Source organism: Cottoperca gobio, chromosome 15 (assembly GCF_900634415.1).
Source record: "Cottoperca gobio chromosome 15, fCotGob3.1, whole genome shotgun sequence".
Taxonomy (NCBI): domain Eukaryota; kingdom Metazoa; phylum Chordata; class Actinopteri; order Perciformes; family Bovichtidae; genus Cottoperca; species Cottoperca gobio.
This window is the reverse complement of record NC_041369.1, coordinates 12,760,822-12,782,411: the sequence shown is the minus strand read 5'-3', so window position 1 is coordinate 12,782,411 and position 21,590 is coordinate 12,760,822. Positions and strand designations below refer to the sequence as shown.

General features: G+C 42.1%; 2 protein-coding genes across 3 annotated transcripts in view; both read right to left on the bottom strand.

The window, feature by feature from the left end:
• Nucleotides 1–3,594, bottom strand: part of vstm4a (V-set and transmembrane domain containing 4a) — an 8,260-nt gene extending 4,666 nt beyond the window's left edge. Inside the window, exons 1-2 of the mRNA XM_029449968.1 lie at nt 3,318–3,594; nt 1,605–2,054 (exon numbers count right to left, since the gene is read on the bottom strand). Of these exons, the coding sequence (XP_029305828.1) occupies nt 1,605–2,054; nt 3,318–3,366 (499 nt within the window). The 5' untranslated portion in view covers nt 3,367–3,594. The remainder of the gene's footprint in view (nt 1–1,604; nt 2,055–3,317) is intronic.
• A 4,752-nt stretch (nt 3,595–8,346) lies between these two features.
• On the bottom strand, nt 8,347–19,601 carry c15h10orf71 (chromosome 15 C10orf71 homolog). Of its 2 annotated transcripts, none has more exons than XM_029450394.1 (2): nt 19,274–19,601; nt 8,347–16,920 (listed from the first exon to the last, which is right to left on the bottom strand). In XM_029450394.1, exon 2 carries the CDS (start codon nt 16,716–16,718, stop codon nt 13,035–13,037), a length of 3,684 nt encoding a protein of 1,227 aa, XP_029306254.1. In that variant the 5' UTR covers nt 16,719–16,920; nt 19,274–19,601; the 3' UTR covers nt 8,347–13,034. The 2 variants fall into 2 exon arrangements, with proteins under 2 accessions (XP_029306254.1, XP_029306255.1); XM_029450395.1 differs by lacking the exon at nt 19,274–19,601 and adding an exon at nt 18,734–18,783.
• Between the last annotated feature and the right edge of the window lie 1,989 nt (nt 19,602–21,590).

The following is a 21,590-nucleotide window of genomic DNA, read 5'->3' as shown; positions in this document are numbered from 1 at the left end:
AAAACTGAAGTCAGAGAGGAGTGTCGAATAAGATTTTATTGAACCGGACAGATTGTTTTCTCATTTTTCCAGTTGAGAAAAGCAGAAATAAATCACTCAACCATTAGGTCTGAAGCCCTGAAGTTGGGACTTTTAGATGTGGGAGAAGACGAACCATCTCCCCTCCGTGCAAAGATCTTTAGAATAAAACCAGTCAAAAGTGGGATGTGGCCTTTGTTCTTAAATCTGCAAACTGAAGTCTGCGCACTGTGGGATTCCCTGTATTACAGTTACAATTTAGTTTTCTCTTTGTTTACCCTCATAATGTCAGCTCTTCTGGTTCTGTGGTCAATGCATGTCGGAGATGCCTGAGGTTGTGTGGCTTCCTTAGTGGGACATTGCCCTGAATATAGGGCAGGGCGTTGTCAGATGGCTCTGTCTGACTCAAACCTTGACGCTTTTCCTGGCATTAAATTAGAGAAAGGTAATCTGTGCAACTGTGTCAGGTGTACATACACACAGCAGCATCTTAAATCTCTATTGAACCCGTTTATCCAGAGCTGCCCACATTGACAGAAGACTTCCCTGCCGATCAATCCAGTTAAATCAGATGAAGGATCGTACTGTGTGAAGAAGTATTTATTACTGCTTGTGATTTACATTACTTCTGAACCGGATTTGTTCAAGTTGTTCATTAGATATTGGCAAGGACTAAATAAGTTCCACTGCAAATGAATTCTAACCTAAATTTTCTCCTGAGTCTTGCATAAAAGTAACCCAAAAATGCTGACGTCATGTATTTTGAACGTAGCCAGCTCAGCAACACTCTACCCTGTGCTCCTCACACTCATACACAGAGTGATATTGTTGAGTGTGGTTTGGCTGTGTGAGCTCATTGTTTTGAGATGGAAATGCCAGAGGATTGGGGTCACACTCAAACACACATAGGCACTACTTACAGCAAAGCGCAGTGAGAGTCAGAAAATACATGCAACGCATTTCTGCTTGGTGTTTGTTCTTGAATAAAAACTGTTGCTCCCCTTTATTTGGTTATTTCCATTGCCAGATAAAATGGACAGCATGTGTCAGCTGAGTGTGTGCGGCTGAAAGGGAATTCCTTGGAAAGGAATATTCCATGGAAAACATTCAGCGTAATAACACAAGAAGTCCCCCTTATGTTTGATCCACTTTCGTCAGTGAGCAGGGTTGTGCAAAGGTATTAAAAAAGTAGAAATTCAAAATACTTTTTTTATTTCTTGTCAAAGGCCAAATGGTGTATGACACAATGAACAGTTTTACTGTCCTGCCAGGTGCTCAATAAGGAAAGATTAGTTTTTCTTTACATGTCTGCCTGGCCCAAGTGATGTTGAATAAATTCCCATGCATTTGATCCTATTCTGCTAGAAATAGTGCAATACTTGAATGTTTTCCTCTTTGTTTCACAGCCTGATTCACTTTTGGCTTGTTCTCCACCAGGGGACACCACCCAAATGCTGTAGGGCCTAACAACTTGGCTCACATGCTTATTAAACAGCACTGTTACCCAATTCTCAGCCAAAAAGGAGCCCTGGCCCTTTCAACAGACACATGTGACCCGGTGCGCAATGTGTTAAACCTTTGATTACCTGTCAGCTGTGTGGTGTTGGTACCATTGGACGATGCCCTCCATGTGTTTCTGTGTTTTCGAATCTCCTGAACTCTGCAGGAGTAGAAACCCTGGTCCGTCCCGGTCACATTGAGAATCTGCAACCGGTACACCTCTCCCACCGTGTCCTCAAACAGACGAAACTTTAGCTGGGGGAAACGACGGGTGTAGTTCCCATACAGCTTTATTTTCTTTATGCCGATCTTCACAATCAGAAACTGAGAGGTCTCGAGTGCAGGAGGAGACGGGGATGGAGAGGGAGGAGGCGCCAGAGTGGGAGCAGCGGGAGGAGAAAAGAACCAGCGTAGGATGAGGACGCTGCCGCTCCTCTTCCTCTGAGACACCAGGCAGGAGAGTGTCACGTTGTCTTTCTCTGTTACCATGACAACAGGCCCAGGGGTCACTGTCACATTCAGGCCATGACAGACCTCTGTTGACGAAAGACACAAGCAGTACAGGCGGCATGGCGTCATTTTTTGTTATATAACATTTCTTGTTTTTGCATACTCTATTGACTACAGAATGTGTTTTGATATGTGCGCTTTTTGTTTCATTTATTCATATTTTTAGTTTGTTATACGTGTTCTGTTTTATGACGGAATAAAATCAAACCATAAAAGATGCTTTTTCAAACATAAGGACACTCCGAACACTGTCATCTGGTAGCTTGAGTGACCCCTCCCTGCTTCTTAAATTAGTAATAAACTAGAGTTGCTAATTAGCTCCACATGGGGAAAACTCTCAGTTCATTTTTGCTCGATGTTTGATTTCCTGCCAATTAAACATAATTGTAGCATTTAGACAAAGTATGTTTGTATGCACACCCACCCAGTTGCTGCTTGGATTTACGGTGTTAGAGCTCACACTATCACTGGTTCTACTTAAATATGTCATTCCATCACTCGATGGGAATTCAGTAAGTACCAGCAAGAAATCCTAAGAGGACTGAGAATCTAATCTGAAACATACTTTGTCTGCCACTTTTTTTTTACTTTCCTGGAGGTACTTTTTTTCTGCTGCCAGCTGGGTCAAGTCTGTCTAGAAGAGACATGAAGTCTGGACACAATATGTGTGATCAGACAGGCAAAGAGACTCTACAGGTGGGAAACATTTATCTTCAGTACGGTACACCCCCAAACCAGATAACAGGGACCATATGGGCTGCATTGCTGGGTTTCTTTTGTTTTGTTGCTGTGTTAGTTGGGGAACTTCCCTCAGGGTCTGTCCTACACAATTTAATGTGACAACAAAAGCAGCGACAGTGACTTAAACCAAACACAAAACTGAACATAACCAAAAGATTATAGGGCAGGAAATATGAGTCGTAAGTCCACTTTATGGCAGTTTCTAGAATGCAAATTATGCTGAGGTTTTCTCTGATCACAGGGAACAAAGTTGCTGAACTCAACAACTGGTTTCAATTGAAACAAAACCATATTTTCCCAGTTTTCAAAAGACAATCAATGTTCACAATAATGCAATAATAATGAATGCACTTGCAACTGTTGGTAGTTCTAGGAGGTGTTTTTATTTTACGTTTGACATTATTTTCATGCTCCGTAATAAACTTAAAATGCATGGTTTCACAGTGGAGTATGTTAGATGATACAAGTTACTACTTCAAACACATTCTCTTTCTTTTGTTGCCGGCTCGCTTTCTTACTGGTTATTGTTGTAAACAAGGTGAACTTACCTGTGACCAGAGCCTTAGTCAGGACAAGGACCGCTATAGAGAAGTACATTTTCCACAGTCAGCGAATCCATAAACAAAACTGCACAGCACTTACACAAGCAGCTACATTCAAAACAGAGCCTGACTGGACAACCCACCAGAGCCCTCACCCACCATTAACTCTTCTCCTCTTTCTCCTCTTTTCTGTGTAATATGAAACAGTAAATTCTCTGTTCCCACTTAGAAACTCCCACTCACTCTCCCAGTACTCTCTCTCTCTCCCTCTCCCTCTCTCTGACTGTCTCTCCCGCTCTCTCTCTCTCTCTTTCTCTCTGTGTCCTGCAAAATGTAGGAAATGTCATTTCCTGTGTTCATGTGAGGAGTCTTGGACTGAAGCCCAAAACCCCAGAACTCCAAAGCGATGGTCAGGTCTTGTGGTTTGCGTGTGTGCATGCGCCTGTCACAGTGTCATTTGCAGAAGCATAAAGCGCTGAACATGCATTTCCATCACCCAAGTTACTCTTAAAGTCTAGGAATAATCCTCATCTGACGTCTCCCGATAAAGTAAACAAAGAGCAAATGTTGTATGTTCATGTAAGTGAGCTTTGTGTTTGTGTTTGTGTGTGCGTGTGTGTGCGTGTGTGTGCATGTGTGTGCGTGTGTGTGTGCGTGTGTGTGTGCGTGTGTTTGTGTGTGTGTGTGTGTGCTGCAACCTCTCCCTGTCTGGCTGCTGGACGGAGTGGCATGGGCTTGTCTCTGGCTGTGGTTGTCAGACTGTCCCAGTGGTATGAAGCCTGCTGCTTTATTGAGCAGGCTAAACTGCTGAGGCAGGGCTTCTGCTGGCGCTTCGAGCTCTGCCAAAGCCAAATGGAATTACACAACAGATTTAACCCTTCAGGTTGTACGTAGGATTCTCTTGAAAAGCATGTATTCAGTGGAAAATGATCTGGGTGGGTTGATAAGGTGGTTTAATCTTTTCTGACCTTGACAAAATCTTTTATTTTGAAAAGATAGTAATTGTACTATATATACAGCTAAGCCTAACAAGTTTTATCAATTGAGGGTCGAGTGTAAAAAAAGGGCAAAATGATAGTTGCGGTGACTTTGAAGACAATCTTTTTTCTATATAACTTTAACTTGGGGTTTCCCTCAAGTTTTCTCCTTACATAAGTTCAAGTCTTTGCTCCAGTGGAGGAATCGCTCTCCTCTGCCCTGCAGTGGTCGAAGCAGGTTACTGCTTCTCAGGGGATCAACAATAAGTAGGCTGCTATGAAGCTGGTATAGGAGTATATGCAGGCGTTCTCACCTCAGCTGTGTACATTTCATTATTTTATTAGATCCCATGGATATAATAGGCAAAGACATACACACACATGTCATTAACAAAATGTTATTTTCTCTTTCTGTTTATGTACTCTCTCAGGACATATTATTGTGCTCTCTCAATAACACTTTGTAATTGCCTGATGCACCCTTTTTATGCACTAAAAAGATTCTTCAGACACAGGGTACATTTCAAGAGGATGCCAGTGGCAGTAATATTATATTGTTATTACAGTCTTCTGAGTAGTAAAATGAAATCAAACTATAGAAGCAATCTTTTATATTTCCTCTTTGTTTTATTTATTACCTTTACGATGTAATTTTGAAAGACATTGTGGTGAGAATTATTTGGTTGAATGAAGTGTGTTTTTATTAGCTGGATAAGTCCATGTCACACTACTCTGTTTCACAGCAACACAGAAACACTCTCACAAACTTCCAACTTTAAAATGGACTACCGATGAAACCTTAAAAACAGCAATAATCACATCACCATGGTTTCACTTTGACACAGTGGTTGGATACACACACTATGCTTCACACCATGTGCAGATATTGGGTATTTGTCGTTGTGGGTTTAACAATATTTCATGCATCACAAAATGCCAAAAGTAGGATAACTCCAACAAGAAGTAAAACGATTGAAAACTTAAGCAGGCCTGCTAATGTTCATAGCAGAAACCAATGTTTCTCCAAACCACTAAACACTATGGACACACTGTTGCTCTTTGATGTATGATAGCATACTTCTAGGTTTAGGAGGCAACGGGATTCTTATCATACTGTATACACAAGAAATATATCTTAACTTCTCACATTCAAAAGTCAAATGGAATGGTGAACATCTCTGTTACACAATAAATAGTTCGACAGTGAATCTCCAAAATCAACAGCAGCAATTCTGAGACTATTTTCACTTGAAAAGTAATTTACTAACACTTAAAATACTGCATATCATGATTCATTCATACTGTGCTTTTGGGTATCTTTATTTTATCAAATACTTTATTTAGCTACTTGTCTGTTTTAGAGTATCAACCCAAGCTCCCAGTCTTTGCTCTCACCAGTCAGACACCTCCATAAAGTCTTCCAGATCACCGATGGTTATTATATCACGAAGCTGACTTTGTGAGTGGGCTGAGTTATCATTTTCACAAACTGAGCTTTCTGCAACCTGGCTGTTTGTGTCAAACTCTGGGAACGACTCATATGGGCCATGTGTGTTGTAAACTGTGTTATATGTTTTGTCTTTATCATTAACTGTGTCCATGTATGGAGTCTTCTCTGGGCTGTAGCGATGTCCTTCAGAGTTCTCTTCCATTTCAGAGGCTGGATTTCCGTAGCTGTGGCTCTCAATGACAGGCTGTTGGTCCTGATGGAGAGTCACGGGGGTCGATGAACTGTGGCAGGGTACAGAGTTGATAGCGGGAGGTTGGTAGTCTTCGGGATAACCATGGTTGCCTTGATAAAGCACAAAGGGCTTGCCAGCTGGAGGGGCCTGGGGCTGTTGTTGAAGCTTGACCTGCATTTGGGGTTGGAGCTGAGGTTGTATGTACGTCTGCTGGGGCTGCAGTCGGGAGGTGCTCTGGCCGGACTCGCGCACATTCAGCTGGACATACTTTCCCGTCTCCGGGTCAAAGAAAGTCTTCGTTTTCACTTGAACTGGCACGTCCACCACGAAATACTGGCCAGAGCCGAGGTCTTGCAGCACCTTACGCTGGGTCAGAGGGTAGGAATGGGGATAGCTTGACTCTACATGGTACTGTGTCACTGGAGCTGGAGCTGGGTGGTTGACATGATGGAGAGTGGGAGAAGAGGAAACATGAGTAACTGTCTTAAGAGCAGCAGTGTGGGAAGCAGGGCCAGTAGCATTAGGCAAGGCAACAGGGATGGAAACGGGGGCAGTAGCATAAGGTGAAGCAACTGCGAGGGAGATAGGACCAGTGGCATGAGGGGAAGCATAGCTGTAAGAAGATTGGTGCTCTGTGTGTGAAGAAGCCAAGCTAGACCCCAATGTTGGAGCATGAGCGAGGGAGACAGGTGAGGAAAAATGAGGGGAAGCCACAGCTTGGCGGATGTTGGAGCATACCTCAATGGAGGAGGATGGATTACTGGAGCCTTCTTGAAGAGATTTATCAGCAGGGCTGTCTGCTGCAGTTTTGGAAAACTCCTTCTTGATTCTCCGAGTAGTCAACCTTTTTGCTCTCCGCAAGGCTTGCTCACTCTTTGGGGGAACAGTCGGAGGCTTACCCATCGAACGGGAGACATCACTGCTGAAGCTACAGGCCGATTCTGACCTTTCGTAGTCATACAGGCCTCGTATGTCTGCCAGATCTGCTGCACTGGTGGCAAAACTCTCCACATCTTCTGACATGTTGCTGATGACAGAGCGAGAGTCGTCTTCGTCCAGAGCAATGCTCCTCCTGGAGTAAGGCCTGTGTTGTGGGAGAGGGGCTGAGTAATCCTGTGATGAATATGGTGGCGGAAAAGTGGAGGATTCTTTGATAGCAGAAAGTCTGTTTAATCCTGCGTCAGGATAGACAGGGGTTCCAGCGCTGCTTCTCATCATCTCTTGCTCCTCCTCTCCTCTGTCCATGGGTGAACCCACCCGGAAATCCTCTCCAAAGTTCTTATGGAAGCGTGGTTTGACTGACTTGGTAAAAGAGGAACCTCTGAAAGTGTTATCCTTCACCCTGAACATTGAGGGCTTGCCTCCCAGAGCAGGAGAGGAGGTGTTGGAGCGGGGCAGGGATGGAGCTGGAGATGCAGGGGCATGTGGCCTATATGACCTAGTGTAGGCTCCTGAGTCCTCAGCTGACCCAAGCCCTGATGGATTGTGTCTTTGTTGGAAAGGTAAAGGGGAGCATAGCTGTCTTTCTCTGGGTTTCCTCTCTGATTCTGTTGAGGTGATGGCATAGTACTGGAGAGCATCCATCCTCGGTGCTGCTCTTTTCTGCTCCTCCATCTGAGTGGCTCTCTCCTTTTCTCTGCGTTCGGCTAACTTTCTTTCCTCTTCTTTTCTCTTTTTAGCCCTGATCTCATCCTCTCCTTGAGCTAGCATGTGTTCCCTTGCTACCCTGTTCTCCTCCTCTTTCAGTGCTGCTTGGTTCTCATTAAGGAGTCTGGCACTCTCCTCTCCGACTTGCTTTTCTTTTCTTTCTTTTCCAACAGCTCTCCTCTCATCCTCCTCTCTCTGAGTTCTCATCCATTCTTCCCTTTTTTTTCTTTCTCCCCTCTGCTCTTCAATCTTCTGCTCTGCTTTCTTCTGCTTCTTGATCTCTTTGATCCTTTCCTCCTCTGAAATTCGAGCAGCTTTCTCTTCCTCTCTCAGTTTTCTTTTCTTTTTCTCCTCAATATCAGCGAGTATCTTCTCCTCAATCTGTTTAGCTCGCATTTGCTCCTCAATTAGAGCACCCGTCCTCTGCTGCTCCTCTTGTGCAGCTCTCCTCTGCTGCTCCTCTTGTGCAGCTCTCCTCTGCTGCTCCTTTTGTGCCACTCTTCTCTGCTGGTCTTCTTGAGCAGCTCTCTCCTCTTCTCGCAGTTTCACCCTCCTCCTCTCCTCCTCCTCTTTTATTCGCTCTTCCTCCTCTCTTAATTTTGCTCTACGCTCTTCCTCAATCTTTATCCTCCTCTTCTTCTCAAATTCTTTAATTCTTATTTCTTCTTCTCTTTGCTTTGCTCTCATCTCCTCTTCTTTTTGAGCAGCTCTTTCTTCGTCTGCCCTTCTTAATGCTGCTCTCTGTTTTTCCCGCCTCTCCTTGATCTTAAAAGCAATGGCCTCCCGCTCTCTTGTTCTCCTCTCCTCTTCTCTCTGAGCAGTTCTCCTCTCTTCTTCAGCCAGAGAAGCTCTATTCTCCTCTATCATATTTTTAACTCTCACGTCTTCTATCCGAGAGGCTTGTTTTTCCTCAAACTGTCTTGCTCTTCTCTGCTGTTGTGCTTCAGTTTCTTTATGCAGAGTTGCAAGCCTTTCTTGTTTTGTTTTTTCTGTTCTCTCTTCCCCAATCTTCTTCTCATGTATTATTTTCTCTATGTTGTACACTTCTCCAATACGTTTTTCATGTGGATAAGAGTTATCAGTTGGCTTTAGGTGTTGGGACACAGATGTGCTTCTTGGCATGTTTACTGAAGAAGATGAAGTTGCTGCTTGCAAGGGAGGTTTGTTTGTCTGATGAATAATTTGTTCTACTTGACAAACTCTTTGGGTGTCAGTTCCTGCTATTTGTTCTTCACTTCCCTGGTTCTTAAGATGAGTTGATGGTGACTTGGTTCTCTCTTTGAGATGTTGTGCATGTTTTGCCCCATTGTCTAATGCACCTTCATTGACCTTGGCATCTAAAAGCATTTTCTCTTGTCTTTCTCTGTCTCCCAGTTTGAACATCCCAGTCCTTTGGTGTTCTTTCTCCGTAATGGGAAATACTAAAAGTTTAGGCTCTTTGTTCACTTTGGAGTTGGCCTCTGTCTTTTTTGGCAATTTTTTCTCTTTCACAGAGATGTCTTGTGGGTCAACAGTAAACACTGGACGTCTGCTATGACGACTCTGTATTATTGGAAAGAATCCCTCCTTTTTGTTGGGTGGGAATTCCTGAATTGGGTTTGCCTCGTCTTCTGAAACAATTACTTTTAATCTGGCATAGTCTGCAATTGCTGATATATCAGGTATTGTGGATACCCTTTCTTTTGGCTTTGGTTTAACTTCAAGTTTTTCTTTAACCATATTTTCCTTTGTTGAGCAATGTCTTTCCCTTGCTGATAAACTGGACTGGTTCTCTGTGTGATGTTTTCTGATGTGAACAGCTTGACCGGCCTCTATCTTCTCACTGTTATTACTCTGTCTCTCTGTGGGACCATCACTCTGTTTTGAAGCCAGGTCATCTTCTGTTTCCCTGTTTTTAATTTTTAGGTTCTCACCTTGAACTGTCACTGAACTTGATTCCATTGTTTTCATTTTACTTTGATCCAGCACAAAGACTTCATTGTTTCCTTCATTACTGATAGCTGCCTTGTTTGGTTGCAATCCTGGAAGTTCCCTTCCAGCATCTGATGTATCACCATTTGTACGATTGTGTGGTTCATCATCTGTTTCTGATACCCCTTGCACTTGAAAGTAGTCTCCCATCATTGGTTGTACATTTGATTCATCCACTGATTTCCCGGCTTCATTTACTCTTACATTTTCAGCTTGAGTATTGTCACTGGGTGCGTTTATGTTGGTGTGTTGACTTCTGATTCTTAGGGAATCTGACAGTTTTCTCACACTGGACAACACGCTTTGTACTGTCAATGTGTCTTCCAAACTGTCTTTCACCGGCTTCTCACTACTTGCTAGAGTGAGGTTTTTGGTTCTGACTTCATTGCTTAAAATGTTCACATTTTCTTCAAGATTCGATGATGCAACTTGTTTATGTTCATTAGCTGCAACTACATCAGAAGATACACTGGTGACATGATGTTTTCCTTCCACTTTCAGGCCGTCCTTCTCAGTTACTGCTGCCCCAACTCTGATGGCAATGCTGTCTATATGCACATTATCATTAACTTGATTATTTTCTCCGATGTGTGTCTCTTTATGCTGATATTTTGGAGATAATTTGGTGTCTTCGTTCTCAGTTAAATGGTTTGATAGACTGGTTTTGTTGGACGGCTTTAGTGGTGTTGAGTCACATCTCTTTTCTTCCACTAGGGGTGCACTCTTACTATCTATGTTGCTGTTTTTGGATGGATATATAACAGTTGTCATTTCTTCTTTCACTGATGGCTGGATGTCATGTTTTATCAGAGCTTCAGCATCAGCGCTGTTTGAATCATTTGCGTAGTTGATTGCTGTGTTCACCACTTTGGCCTTGAAGTTCTCTTTGGTATGTGCTGTTGGACTTTTTGGCAGATTTTTCTCTTCAGTATTATTCTTAACTGCATGTTTCCTTGTGCTCTTTACTGAGTTTTCTTTTGGTGTTTCATTCGTGTGGTGTTTTGTATCACTCGCTATTATGTCCTGTTTGTAGGGAAGGGGTTGAGTTTCAGCCAACACTTTATTTTTAGAAAGTACAGTGACGGTGGAGGGCGCATCTTTTTCAGCCAATGGCTCTTGGAGTTGGGTTACCCTTTGGGGTCTTGCATTTATAGAAGAACTCTCCTGCTGGAGATTGGTACTTTTCACAGTGGCTGTATCAAAAACATTGTTCTGTCTTGTCTCTAGGATTGACGTTTCTTGCTTGTTTTTGTGATGATTATTCATACCAACTTTAGTTTGTTCTTCCTTCATTGTCAAATGAGTGTTCCGTACAACTCCATCTTTTGGCTTTACTGTGCTATCTTCTTTTGAAGATGTATTTCCATTACTTACTTCCACACCTAAACTGGGATTACATTTATCTAGCTCTGAATTTTTGCACTCTTTCTCTTTTAGATTAATTTGTTCTTTAGTGCTGTTATTCCTCTCACCGTTGTCCATAGATGGCTTTCTTTCTTGTACAGTTACCATTATTCCTATGATCTTCAAGTTGTCATCAGCTACTGGAGTCTCGTTCTGAACACAGACAAGATTTAGTGAAGGTGCTGAGTCCTCAGGAACGGCTTCATGTTTACTGTCAGTCTTTTGTGTCGTCATAGGTTTGAAGCTTTCAGCTTCAACCAGAGCTATAGCTTGTGATGGGTCCTCTTTCGTCTTGTTGAGATGGTCAGTGTTCACTGAAAGATGATGTCCCTTTTTCCGTCTTGAATTTTCTCCTTGATTTGCTTCCTGTTTTGCTTTCTTGTTCTTGGGTGCCTTCTCTTTACTTTGTATTGGTGGCTTAATTCCAGATTGATTATTTTCTTCTTGATTTTCTACCATGCCCTCATGTGTGGTCATGGTATAACTTCCTGCATGTTTTGTTACTCTGGGTGGTTTTGGCACATTGTCATTGCACTTCATTGGTTCTTTGGGAACTTGTGTCTGTGAATGGTCTAATAAGTGACTGGTGGTTGCTGCAGACTTCACTGGTATTGTAACAGAGATGGGAGGTGAAACTGAGTTGAATGGTTCCATCTGTTTTACTGAAGGCTCCATCTGGTGCGTTGGTGTAATATTACTGGACATTGTGCTTTCATGTTTTTTAGACACGTCCTGTGCTGGTGGCCTCTGTCGTATATTAATACTCTGACTACCTGCTAAATGCTTGGCAGAATTTTTGGATATAAACCCATCTCGTACAGCAAAACCCTTTTCTTTAATAGCTGAAATTTCTTTTTCAGCATGGGCTTTTATCTTGGAAGTCAGAATCTCCTGCTTGGTCTGTGTTCTCTCTTTATGGGACAATACTCTGGGAGGGATAAAATGTATATTTTTACCTGGACCTGCACTGTGCTCAGTTGACTTTTGTTTTCTTTCAAGGGGGAGCGGTTTAGGCAAATCGGAATCTCTTTGCTGTGAAATATCAGGGGGTGGAAGTTGTAGAGGCTCACATTTCCCCAACTTTTCAACACTGTCATCCTTTACTTTATCAGTAATAGTATCACTATTTGCTCTTTTATCTAGATTGGTAGGTAAACAATTACCATCCGATAATTTGAATTCTTTGGATGACTCACTGTACACATACTGACTTTCCGTCAACTCAATGGGTTTAAAGCTGCCTCCTTCCTCCTTATTTTCTGTGTTGACTGTTGCAACTCTGCTTGCAGGGCTATATTTGTCTTTTGATTTCTCGTCATTCTTTGTCTCAACTTTATCAAGAAATAAGACCGGTGTTTCAGTGACGTCATTTGAATTTCCTGCAGCTAACGCTTGGTTTCTGGTTGGTGAAGTTGTGTCAACACAACCATATTTCTCTCTAAGACGCTCATACTCATCAACCCCAATATTAGCTTGAACTGAATATAGCCTGCTAACAACTAAGTCTTCCCTCTGTTGATGCATGTCGGTTGCCTGGTCTTGATTTTCATTTGTATTGATATTAACCTTTAAAGGAGCATCTGTCTTACTCCCATTTTCTTTTGGGAGAACTGTATTTCTGACTATCTTTTTTTGCTCTCCTTTCATTTTCTCTTTTATTTTAGCCAATTCTGCTTTAGCTTTAGCCAACTCTGATCTAACTTGCTCAACCCTATCTGGCTCACTTTTGACCTGTTGTGTCACTGTTAGTTTTGCTGCGGGTTTAGCAGACTTTTCCTGTATGTTCTCTGTTTTTGTTAGCTCTGCTTTAGCTATCTCCACTTTGGTTTGTTCCAATTTTGCCTGCTCTGCCTTTCTCTCTTTGGCTTCACTTATCTTTGTTGTAGGTTGCTCTGCATTTTCTCGACCCAATGGAATTGAATCTTCCTCAGCTTTCTTTTGTATAATATCCTCAACTTGAATGTGGTTTGCTTTGACCTTTCCCCCTTCAACTACCTTAGTCTTTTCTTGGTCTGATTTAGCTTGTTGCTCTTGTATCTGCTCTAGTTTTGCTTGTTCTGTTTTTCTACGCTCTGCTTCAGCTTGTTCGGCTTTAACTTTTCTGTTCTGATTTGTTCTGCCTCCATTTGCTCCCTTTCAACTCGATCTGCTCTAACCTGTTCTTCTACAATTTGCTCTGTATGGATATTTTCTTTTCTGGCCTGTTCAGTTTTAGGTTGCTCTAATCTTGCCTGCCTAGTCTCCTCGGCGTTTGCCAGTTCAGTCATTATGTATTCTTCTTTTAGCCTCTCTGCTTCAGCTTGTTTTACTTTGACCTGCTCACCCTGCTCCTGTCTCAAGTGCTCTGCTCCTACTTCCTCTGTAATATTTGTAGGCCCTTCAGTTACCTTATGTGCTTTGATTTGCTCTGTCTTTGTCTGTTCCTCTTTGGCAGACTCTGGTTGTATTTCTCTGGACTGTTCTTCTTTTCTCTTCTCCTTTTTAATATGTTCTGCTTTAACCTGGTTTACTCTCTCGTGCTCTGTTAGTTCTGCTTTGGCCTCTTCTGCTTTGACTTTCTCCGAACCAGTCTGCCCTGCTAAAATTAACCTCGCAGACTCCGCTTTGTGCTGCTCCACTTGAGCCCAGTGCTGAGCCTTTGCGAGCTCTGCTTGGGCTTGTTTTGCTTTATTATGCTCTGCTATGGCCTGTTCAGGCTCAACTTTAACAAACTGTCTGTCTTCTACCTGGTTTACCTTTGTGGGGGCCAATGCATTACCAGGGTTAGATAATGAATGTTTCTGCATATTAAGTTGTGGTTTAGTTTCTATTGGCTGAAGACTTTGCATTTCATACACCTTTGGAATTGGCATATATTGTTTTCTCTGAGCTGTTTCTTGCGTGAGCATACTTTTGTCTTTATTAGAATACAATGTGTGTTGGTTTCTGTATTCTTGATCAGCACATTTGTTATAATTCTGTGTCAAATAATTATCTTTCATTTCATTTTCCTCATTGTAATACTTTTGAAGTGCATATTTGTCTATAAAAGCTCCAGGTTGCTGGTGTCCATAATATGCTGGATTTTCTATAGTGTCATTACTAAATGGAGCATTTTGTGGCAGTCGGTTTGAAATGTTAGGATTGACCAACTCAGCCCTTTTTTGAGAAGATGTTCCAACAACAAAATTCTCCCTCAACTCTATTTTATCAAGTTCTTTGTTTATACTTTGCTGATTTTGTCCTCTGTATTTGTCTGTTGGTGAATTTAGTTCTTCCGTTATCGTGGCTTCTCTTTGGTAAGCATGTTGGTCTTTTTCTATTAAAGCAGTTATCTCTTGTTTCCATGGAGAGACTGCTTTCAGATGTTCTGTGTCTTGGCTGTTTGTCGGTCTCCACCTATCCTGTGAGGACACATTACTATAATCATGTTTGTTGTCTTTGAGCTGCTGATATCTATCCACCTTTGTGAATTCCCTTCCCACTGTTTCATTAAAATGTTGCTCAGCATCTGCCTTACTTATTGAATATTCTCTGTGTTGATTGTTGTCAGCATTTAGCTTTGGTGTTTCTGTAGCTCTATAAGAGGGATTAAGCCTGTATACATCTCCTCCCAGAGTTTCTACATTATCTATCATGCCTTGCTGATAGGGAGCAAATGACGATAAGTCTTCATAGAGATTCTGTCCATTAGCCGGCTGATTGCTAGCATAACTTTCAGGTATGAAGCCAGTGAGACCAGAGTGATGAACCATCTCACTTTGCATCTGAGCTGTCTGGTACTCACTTAAAGTGTAATCTGAATATTGACCTGTATGGGCAGGTTGCGAATTTGGTGTTGTAAGTGACAATCCGGGGCTATGATACTGGTTTGCATATTGATATGAGGCGGCATTAGTCCTGTTGGATTCCTCTACCTGGAGAAATTGAACGTCTGGATCTGGAAAGTTGGGGATGTCTATCACAGTATCTCGAGGCTCCTGGAGAGAGGGCTGTTTGTTTTTCTCCAGTGTCTCCAAGCCTTTGAATTTGGTAGGACTGTAGGTGCTTTTTACTCTTTTCCTGTTGTCTTTGAGATTGAAGAGTAGGCTTGTGGCTCTGGACTTGTAGCTGGACATCCCAATAACAGGAGTGGCTCCCCTGCTTTCTGCTCGCACTGGAGCATGCTCCACAGGTTGAGGGGAAACTGCATACTGCTGGACCTCTGATGTCTCTGCTTCTTGATGTGCATGAACTAAAGGTGTCAGCAGCTGGCTGATGTTGAAGGGAGTCGTGCTTGTGTTATTGCTGACAACATTTGGTGCCACTGTTGTATTGTAACCAATAGGAATGACATTATCATTGCTACAAAGCCCCCCCTGTTGATTTGCTGTCATCCCTGTTGCGATATTTTGCTCTGTCATCATTTTGATTTTTTGCTGGAGGGCTTTGACCGAGCTTATGGTGTCCTGGACACGTCGAGACATATCGCTGGTAGGTGATGCAGTTGATGGCCGTTGTGATGGGAGCCTGTTTGCTCCCAGGCTCTGCGTCCTCTTCCTGTGGGGGTAATGACCCGTCAACTCTGACTCACAACGCGTCTCCACGGCACACGCTTTCTGCAGCAGTGTGGATGTTGAGGTGGAGCGTGGAAGATTGGGAGGAACGAAAGGGGCTGAGTTATTCCTTGGTTGTCTGATACCCCTCTCCTCAAACCTATAAGGTCCATGTGGTTGGGCCTCCAGTGAAAGCTCCCTGTACATTGGTGTTTCATACCACTTTGGAAACTCTGAACAATGCATAAACCCTGACACTTCTCCTTGTTGGAAGGGAAACCTGTTATGGTCCCTCCATACCTTAAATGGACTAAACTCACTGTGTATAAAGAAGTTAGAGTTACTGTTCACCTCAGTGGACATGCTGTGTTTACTGTGGGAAGATCTCATAAAAGAGGACTCAGAATTCATGTGAGACACTGCTGCTACTTTAGAGGAATATAAGTTGGTGTCTCGGGATGAGAAGGAGCCAGCTAAGGGGAACTGACCACTGTCAAAGTTTTGCTGGTAAGATGTAGAGAACTCAGAAAGTTCCCTTTGGATACTCATCAGAGCTGATTTGTCCCAACTTGTCTCATCATTCCACTCTCTGAGTTTACCATCCGTCCCTGTTCCGTCCCTTTGTCCCTCAGAGTTAAAAGCTCTGATCAGAGAGGAAACTCTGGAGCGGCTTCTGCGTTGCTGCGAATTAAACTCTGTGGCTCCATTGCTAAGGAAAGAGAGCTGTTCTTCACCCAGAGATTCCCCCTGTTGAGAGGTTTCCACAAAGGAGTGCTGGAATGTGGCAGAAACCCTCCCCGGTGTCCTTTCCCCATACACCTCCCACTGTGGATCTCTCTGGATCTCAGCCCCATACATTCCTCCATGGATCCAGTCTTGTCCATACTGCTCCATCCTGACGCTAAAGCTCTCATGTGCAGCTCGTTTAAGTTCCTCCCTCTCTCTGTCCTCTCTGTCCTGGCCACTCTGGTTAAAGGCCAGCTGTCTGTCTCTCTGGGTGCAGGGAGAAGACGAGCAGAGGTCTGAGTCATTATAAACAGCCTCATCTCCAATGCAGAGACTTCTGAATGCTCGATCTGTCAGATTGCTGACCTCACGGTCCGTCTCATCCAGGAAGGACCCACCACTGGAGGTGTCACTGTAGCCTCCATCGCTGTGCTTTCGATGCCCGCCACTCTTTCGGCCTGAGCGGCGCTTCTCAACTGAGGTCATGATGCAGGTTCGCTAGCAAAGAGCTCTGTCCTCAGTTGTTCAGTCATTCATGCAAACACAGACCTCGAAATGATACACTCTGCCTGCTGCTGAAGCTACAGGACCCAGAGTTTAGCGCCCTGAGTCAGGGTTTTTTATTTGGATTCTTTTAACGTTTTCTTTCTGGCCTCTGTACAAAGAAATCCTGGAATTTGTTCTTTTCCTAAAAGAGAAAAGAAAGGAGAATTAGTCTGGTCCTGAAAAAGCACTCATGCATTCATCTTAAAAGAATGAGTTTTATAATAATGTTTGCATGGCATGCATGTGGGATGTATTTCAACCTTGATCCAAAGCCTGAGATTACTAAATATTTTCTCTTATGTGAGATCATTTTACAAGCTGTAACTTGTTTGTTGTAGTGCCTATTTTATGATAGCTGGCTTTGATAAGACACTTTTTCCTTTTGCATTAAGCAGCAATGTACTGTATGTGGTTCTCAAAACAGCCCTGTAAATCCCTCTACTCATCACTATGACCTTCAGAGACATGTTGTGAATAAAACTACACTGTTGCCAGGCACAGTAACAACAGCTTCACGTGAGTTATTTCGGGAAAGCAGGATCCGTACAAACTTAGATGACCACACACACAGAAACACACACATTTATTGTATGGGTGATTCACTTTTGGAATAAAAGCTAGATTTATAGACGTTGGTTTAACATTAATTAGAGGTGGGAACTAACTAAAACAAAATGTCCCATTATCAATGTGTTAATATTAATAAGAGGATAGATGAGTTATACCAGTGCAGGTTGGACATTAAGCTGTTTCCCTTTTAAGTCTTGTTAGGCCCAGTCAACTGTAGTGGAACCCCTTTGGTTTTACTGCCGTACGGAGAGCAGGTGAGAGGAGATTAGAATACCCTTACATAGAATTGCTCCTGACTTGAGATTTCAGAGGTAATATTAGAAAACAATATTGCTGGTATAAGTACATAATGTTTCATCTAAAATGTTTCAATGTGATATTTAAACTAATAAAAACCAACTGTGTTTAATTTAGACTTGGAAACATTATCATTACCAAAATGACCCATTTACAAACTAAAAAGTGTATAAAACATAAAACAATTAGCAGAGGTAATTAATAAGGGGAGGTAGTTAGTGGGGATGTCTGTGCAAATCTTTTTAAATAAATAAAATCAGTGTTTTCTAATCTGTAAATCTAAAACAGGTCATGAGTGAGTGCTGTGATATATTTGTATCTGTTGATGCAATGACTTTTCCTAGCCATGTTACTCTCACACATTACCCGTATGCTGGCTGTTGTGTATTGCTTTTGGAGGGCCTTCAAAACTGTGCTTATAATAACCTAGATTTAAAATGTAAAACTTATGTAATGCAAAACCTACTTAATAAAATAAACCTCAGAGTTAAAAACAATGCTTAAAAACTCCGTACTAAAATAAGTTCTATCTTCAAACCTTCTAATAGACTTCCCCTGTTGTACTTTTCTTTTAAAATACAATGTTTGCACATTTAGATGCAACAAGGTAACGTCATGGGTATGTTCTGGTTAAATTTACAGCAGCTGTCAGGCATCACCTTCACCTTGCTCAGAATATCCAGTAGTTCATTAATATCTTCTGACCTGGACACCATCCATCTCTCATGCATCTACAGGACTGCTACACACTACACTGCTGTGCTGCTATCACTGTCACTATGAAATAAAACTGATGCAGAAATAAAAGGAAGTTTAAAAATGTCGTGCAACACCTTTCTACTGAAGCAGTAAACAACAGCAAATTAGGCGAGGGCTTATATTTTGTTAGTCACACTGATTATAAGCATATTCTTTCAATTCATGGTAAGCATCAACAAAACAATTAGCACACACAATCTCTGACTTAATGAATGAAATGTCTCTCTATCTCTACCCAATCGACTCATTCTGTTCAGTGAAGAAAGAAGAATCTATAAACATCATAAAGTAGCATTAAAAGAAAACATGCACAGTTTTAGTAACTGTACCTAATCTTAGCCCTTTTTTTGCAACAATAATCTCATGTCAAACTCTTTTTTAATCTTTTAATTTCTGTTAATCCTTGCATGTGACAGGTTTATTTTTGTCCAGTGACGGGCCTCCAACTCTAAAACTTGACACCAAAGAGGCTTCATTTCCAGAGGGAGTGTGGACCAAACTAAGACTGAACAGCAGCAAAGCTGTCAAATCTGAGAGCAGAAAGGATGTGACCAAATGTTTATATGTCACCAACTGTCAGTGGAATCAAGATAAAATGCTGTCAGTCAATACCTTTTAGTAAATTAATGTATATTTTCTTTTGGAGATTAAAGCAAATAATTATTTCATATGTTTTCATTTATGTATTCACTTGTCTGCATGAAAATTCTTACTCTTACACTTTAATTCACTGAAAAAGACACTGCACACGTGTGTAATGTTGAGTAGCTATTGTTTTACCTTTAACCTAGGCTTTTTATCTATTATTTTCTTTTGGAGTTGTCCCTCCTTCAACATGAACAAGAATGTAGAGTGACCTCTTGTCTTACCTTCCAGTTTTATAATCCATAATTTGGGCCTTATTTGTAAACGCCTCAGAAGGCTCCCAAAAAAGACCTTGCAGATCTGATCCTGCTCTCTCTGTCTCTTTCTATTGACAACAATCCAAAGCAAAAACCTCTATGTAGTCCACCGTCAGGTCTTTGAGCATCTGTCCAGAGTCATGCCGCGGGACCCGGGCCTGGAGACCAGACAGAAATAGAGGAGTTGTCCCACAGAGAGTGTCCACCATGGGGGGACAGAATGAGGGCTTGAGCTTGCATGCGGATCTGTGAGATCCTTTGGTGTCGAGTGTCAGATGGATGAAACAAACAGCCTCTCAACTATTTATAAATCTGGACAGCTAACTGTTGGCTATTAGGAGCTAGAGCTAACTGTCACAAAGTAGGAAAGCGTTGCAACTGACTGAAGAGGTTGTGTGCTCTAAACCAGGAGAAAAACCCAATATCCTGAAGGTGTGTTATTATTGTGGGTGTTCGGTGGGGGTGTAGGGGGGGACTGTGGTTTGGGTGCCCCCTCTGCGGGATATAAATAACTCATTTGCCTCACACTAGAGTTTCACCCTCTTCTAGAACAGAATTAACACGTACTATATGAAGTGTCAACAAGTGGCTCCTGGTCACCATAGACTTGGATGAAGCCTATGACTATTATATAGTATTATATATAGTATTATATATAGTACTATATGACAGAAGCAGATTTGTTCATTAACTTCCTTTCACAGAGGTTTTTCATTTAATAACACATATCTGAGAGGTTCATTTCAACATTAGTTTTACACTTCTTATAACAGTACTAAAACTATGGACATCTAATCTCCCTGGCTACAGCCTCACTCACCCTCCAGCTGAAGAGGCCATAAGGGGAGGAACTGTACCTCACCCTTCCCCCTCCCCCATCTCCCTCCCCTCCTACAGGCCGCTGCTATAATAGGAGATTGCTGTAGCAGATAGTTTCCTGGGATTCTTGGCGGGTGCAGGGCTGGCCTGGTGAGATGATGGACATACACACATGGGCCTTAATGGAGACACACTCCTCCACATATGCCCACACACACACACACACACACACACACACACACACATACACACACACACACACACACACACATACACACAGATGGTTTTGCATACTAAACTTTGAGAAAGGCTGAGGTAATCCCTTTTTAACTAATCTCTTTCCTCCCCTCTAAACAACCTCTACCATCTCATCCACCATTTTTCTTTCCACACTGGATTCTTTGTCGATCAGTAACATCCGTGTCTACATTTCCTCCATGTAGATGAGATAATCAGCCTCACAGATATGAAACATCTTCATTCAGAATTTGCTACTAGCTGCTGTATCATCTTGTGTTGCTATTTTTGAGCCGGTACTTATAAAAACATAGTTTTGATTAATACAATTCAATTTACAAAAACGCCCCATAGCAAATATTACTCAGTGTGTGTTAATCCAAAATGCTTAATTTCCCCACTGAAGTTTCAAATGAAGGCTGGTTTCCTGCTCTGTAAGTCCCTCTAGTGGACAAATTGAGAACAGGCGTTCAATTCAATTTGGTACTGTACTGAGATTTAGACTTTTCTTTATACATATCTTCAGTCTTTGCACAGTGCAACTCTTCAACTAAGCTCCAACATAGTTGTATTGTGAAGCTAGTAAGGACTGTAAGCACTGATCACAAACGCTGAGGATGCTCTTCCCTGTGCTGAGTAAGGAGCAGTGGTTATGTGGCAGACAGCAGACAGGCACATTACTTGCTGCATTAAGATATGCTTTGTTTGTATTATCTCCATTCAGAAATGAGCTTAATTGATTCTAATTGATTGGGTTATTGATCAGGTCTGTTGCAGGAATGAAAAGAGATGATACTGTAGCGGAGTGTTTTTGGCCCTTCTGTTGACCGGCCTTGAATGCACTTTATGTCTGATTTTGGAAGCTGGGTCCTTGAATAGTAAAATTGTAGGTGTTGCACCCGATGTCAAGTAAAAAAAATGGTATGTATGTGCCAGTCTTTTTAAAGCATAATGTCTCTTTCTGTGTGCCTTATATTGTCTGTTGACGGGTGCATGTGCACAACGTCTCCCTGTTTCAGGACATATTTCCCCACGTCCCAGCAAAATATTTCATTACTGCAACAAAAGAAGCCCATTAACTGCACTGTAAGAACAGAGTTCAACTGCTGTCCCCCATATTCACCATGTTTGTCTGCTTTTCTGGCCGCTCTCCAGCTAATTTGATATAACAATGCTCCACAAAACCGCCTCGGGACTTTTTTTAGGTGACAGAAAATTATCAATGATG

Bases quoted from the DNA above. Each gene is read 5' to 3' on its own strand.
- c15h10orf71 (XM_029450394.1), bottom strand. From the start codon at position 16,718: ATGACCTCAGTTGAGAAGCGCCGCTCAGGCCGAAAGAGTGGCGGGCAT.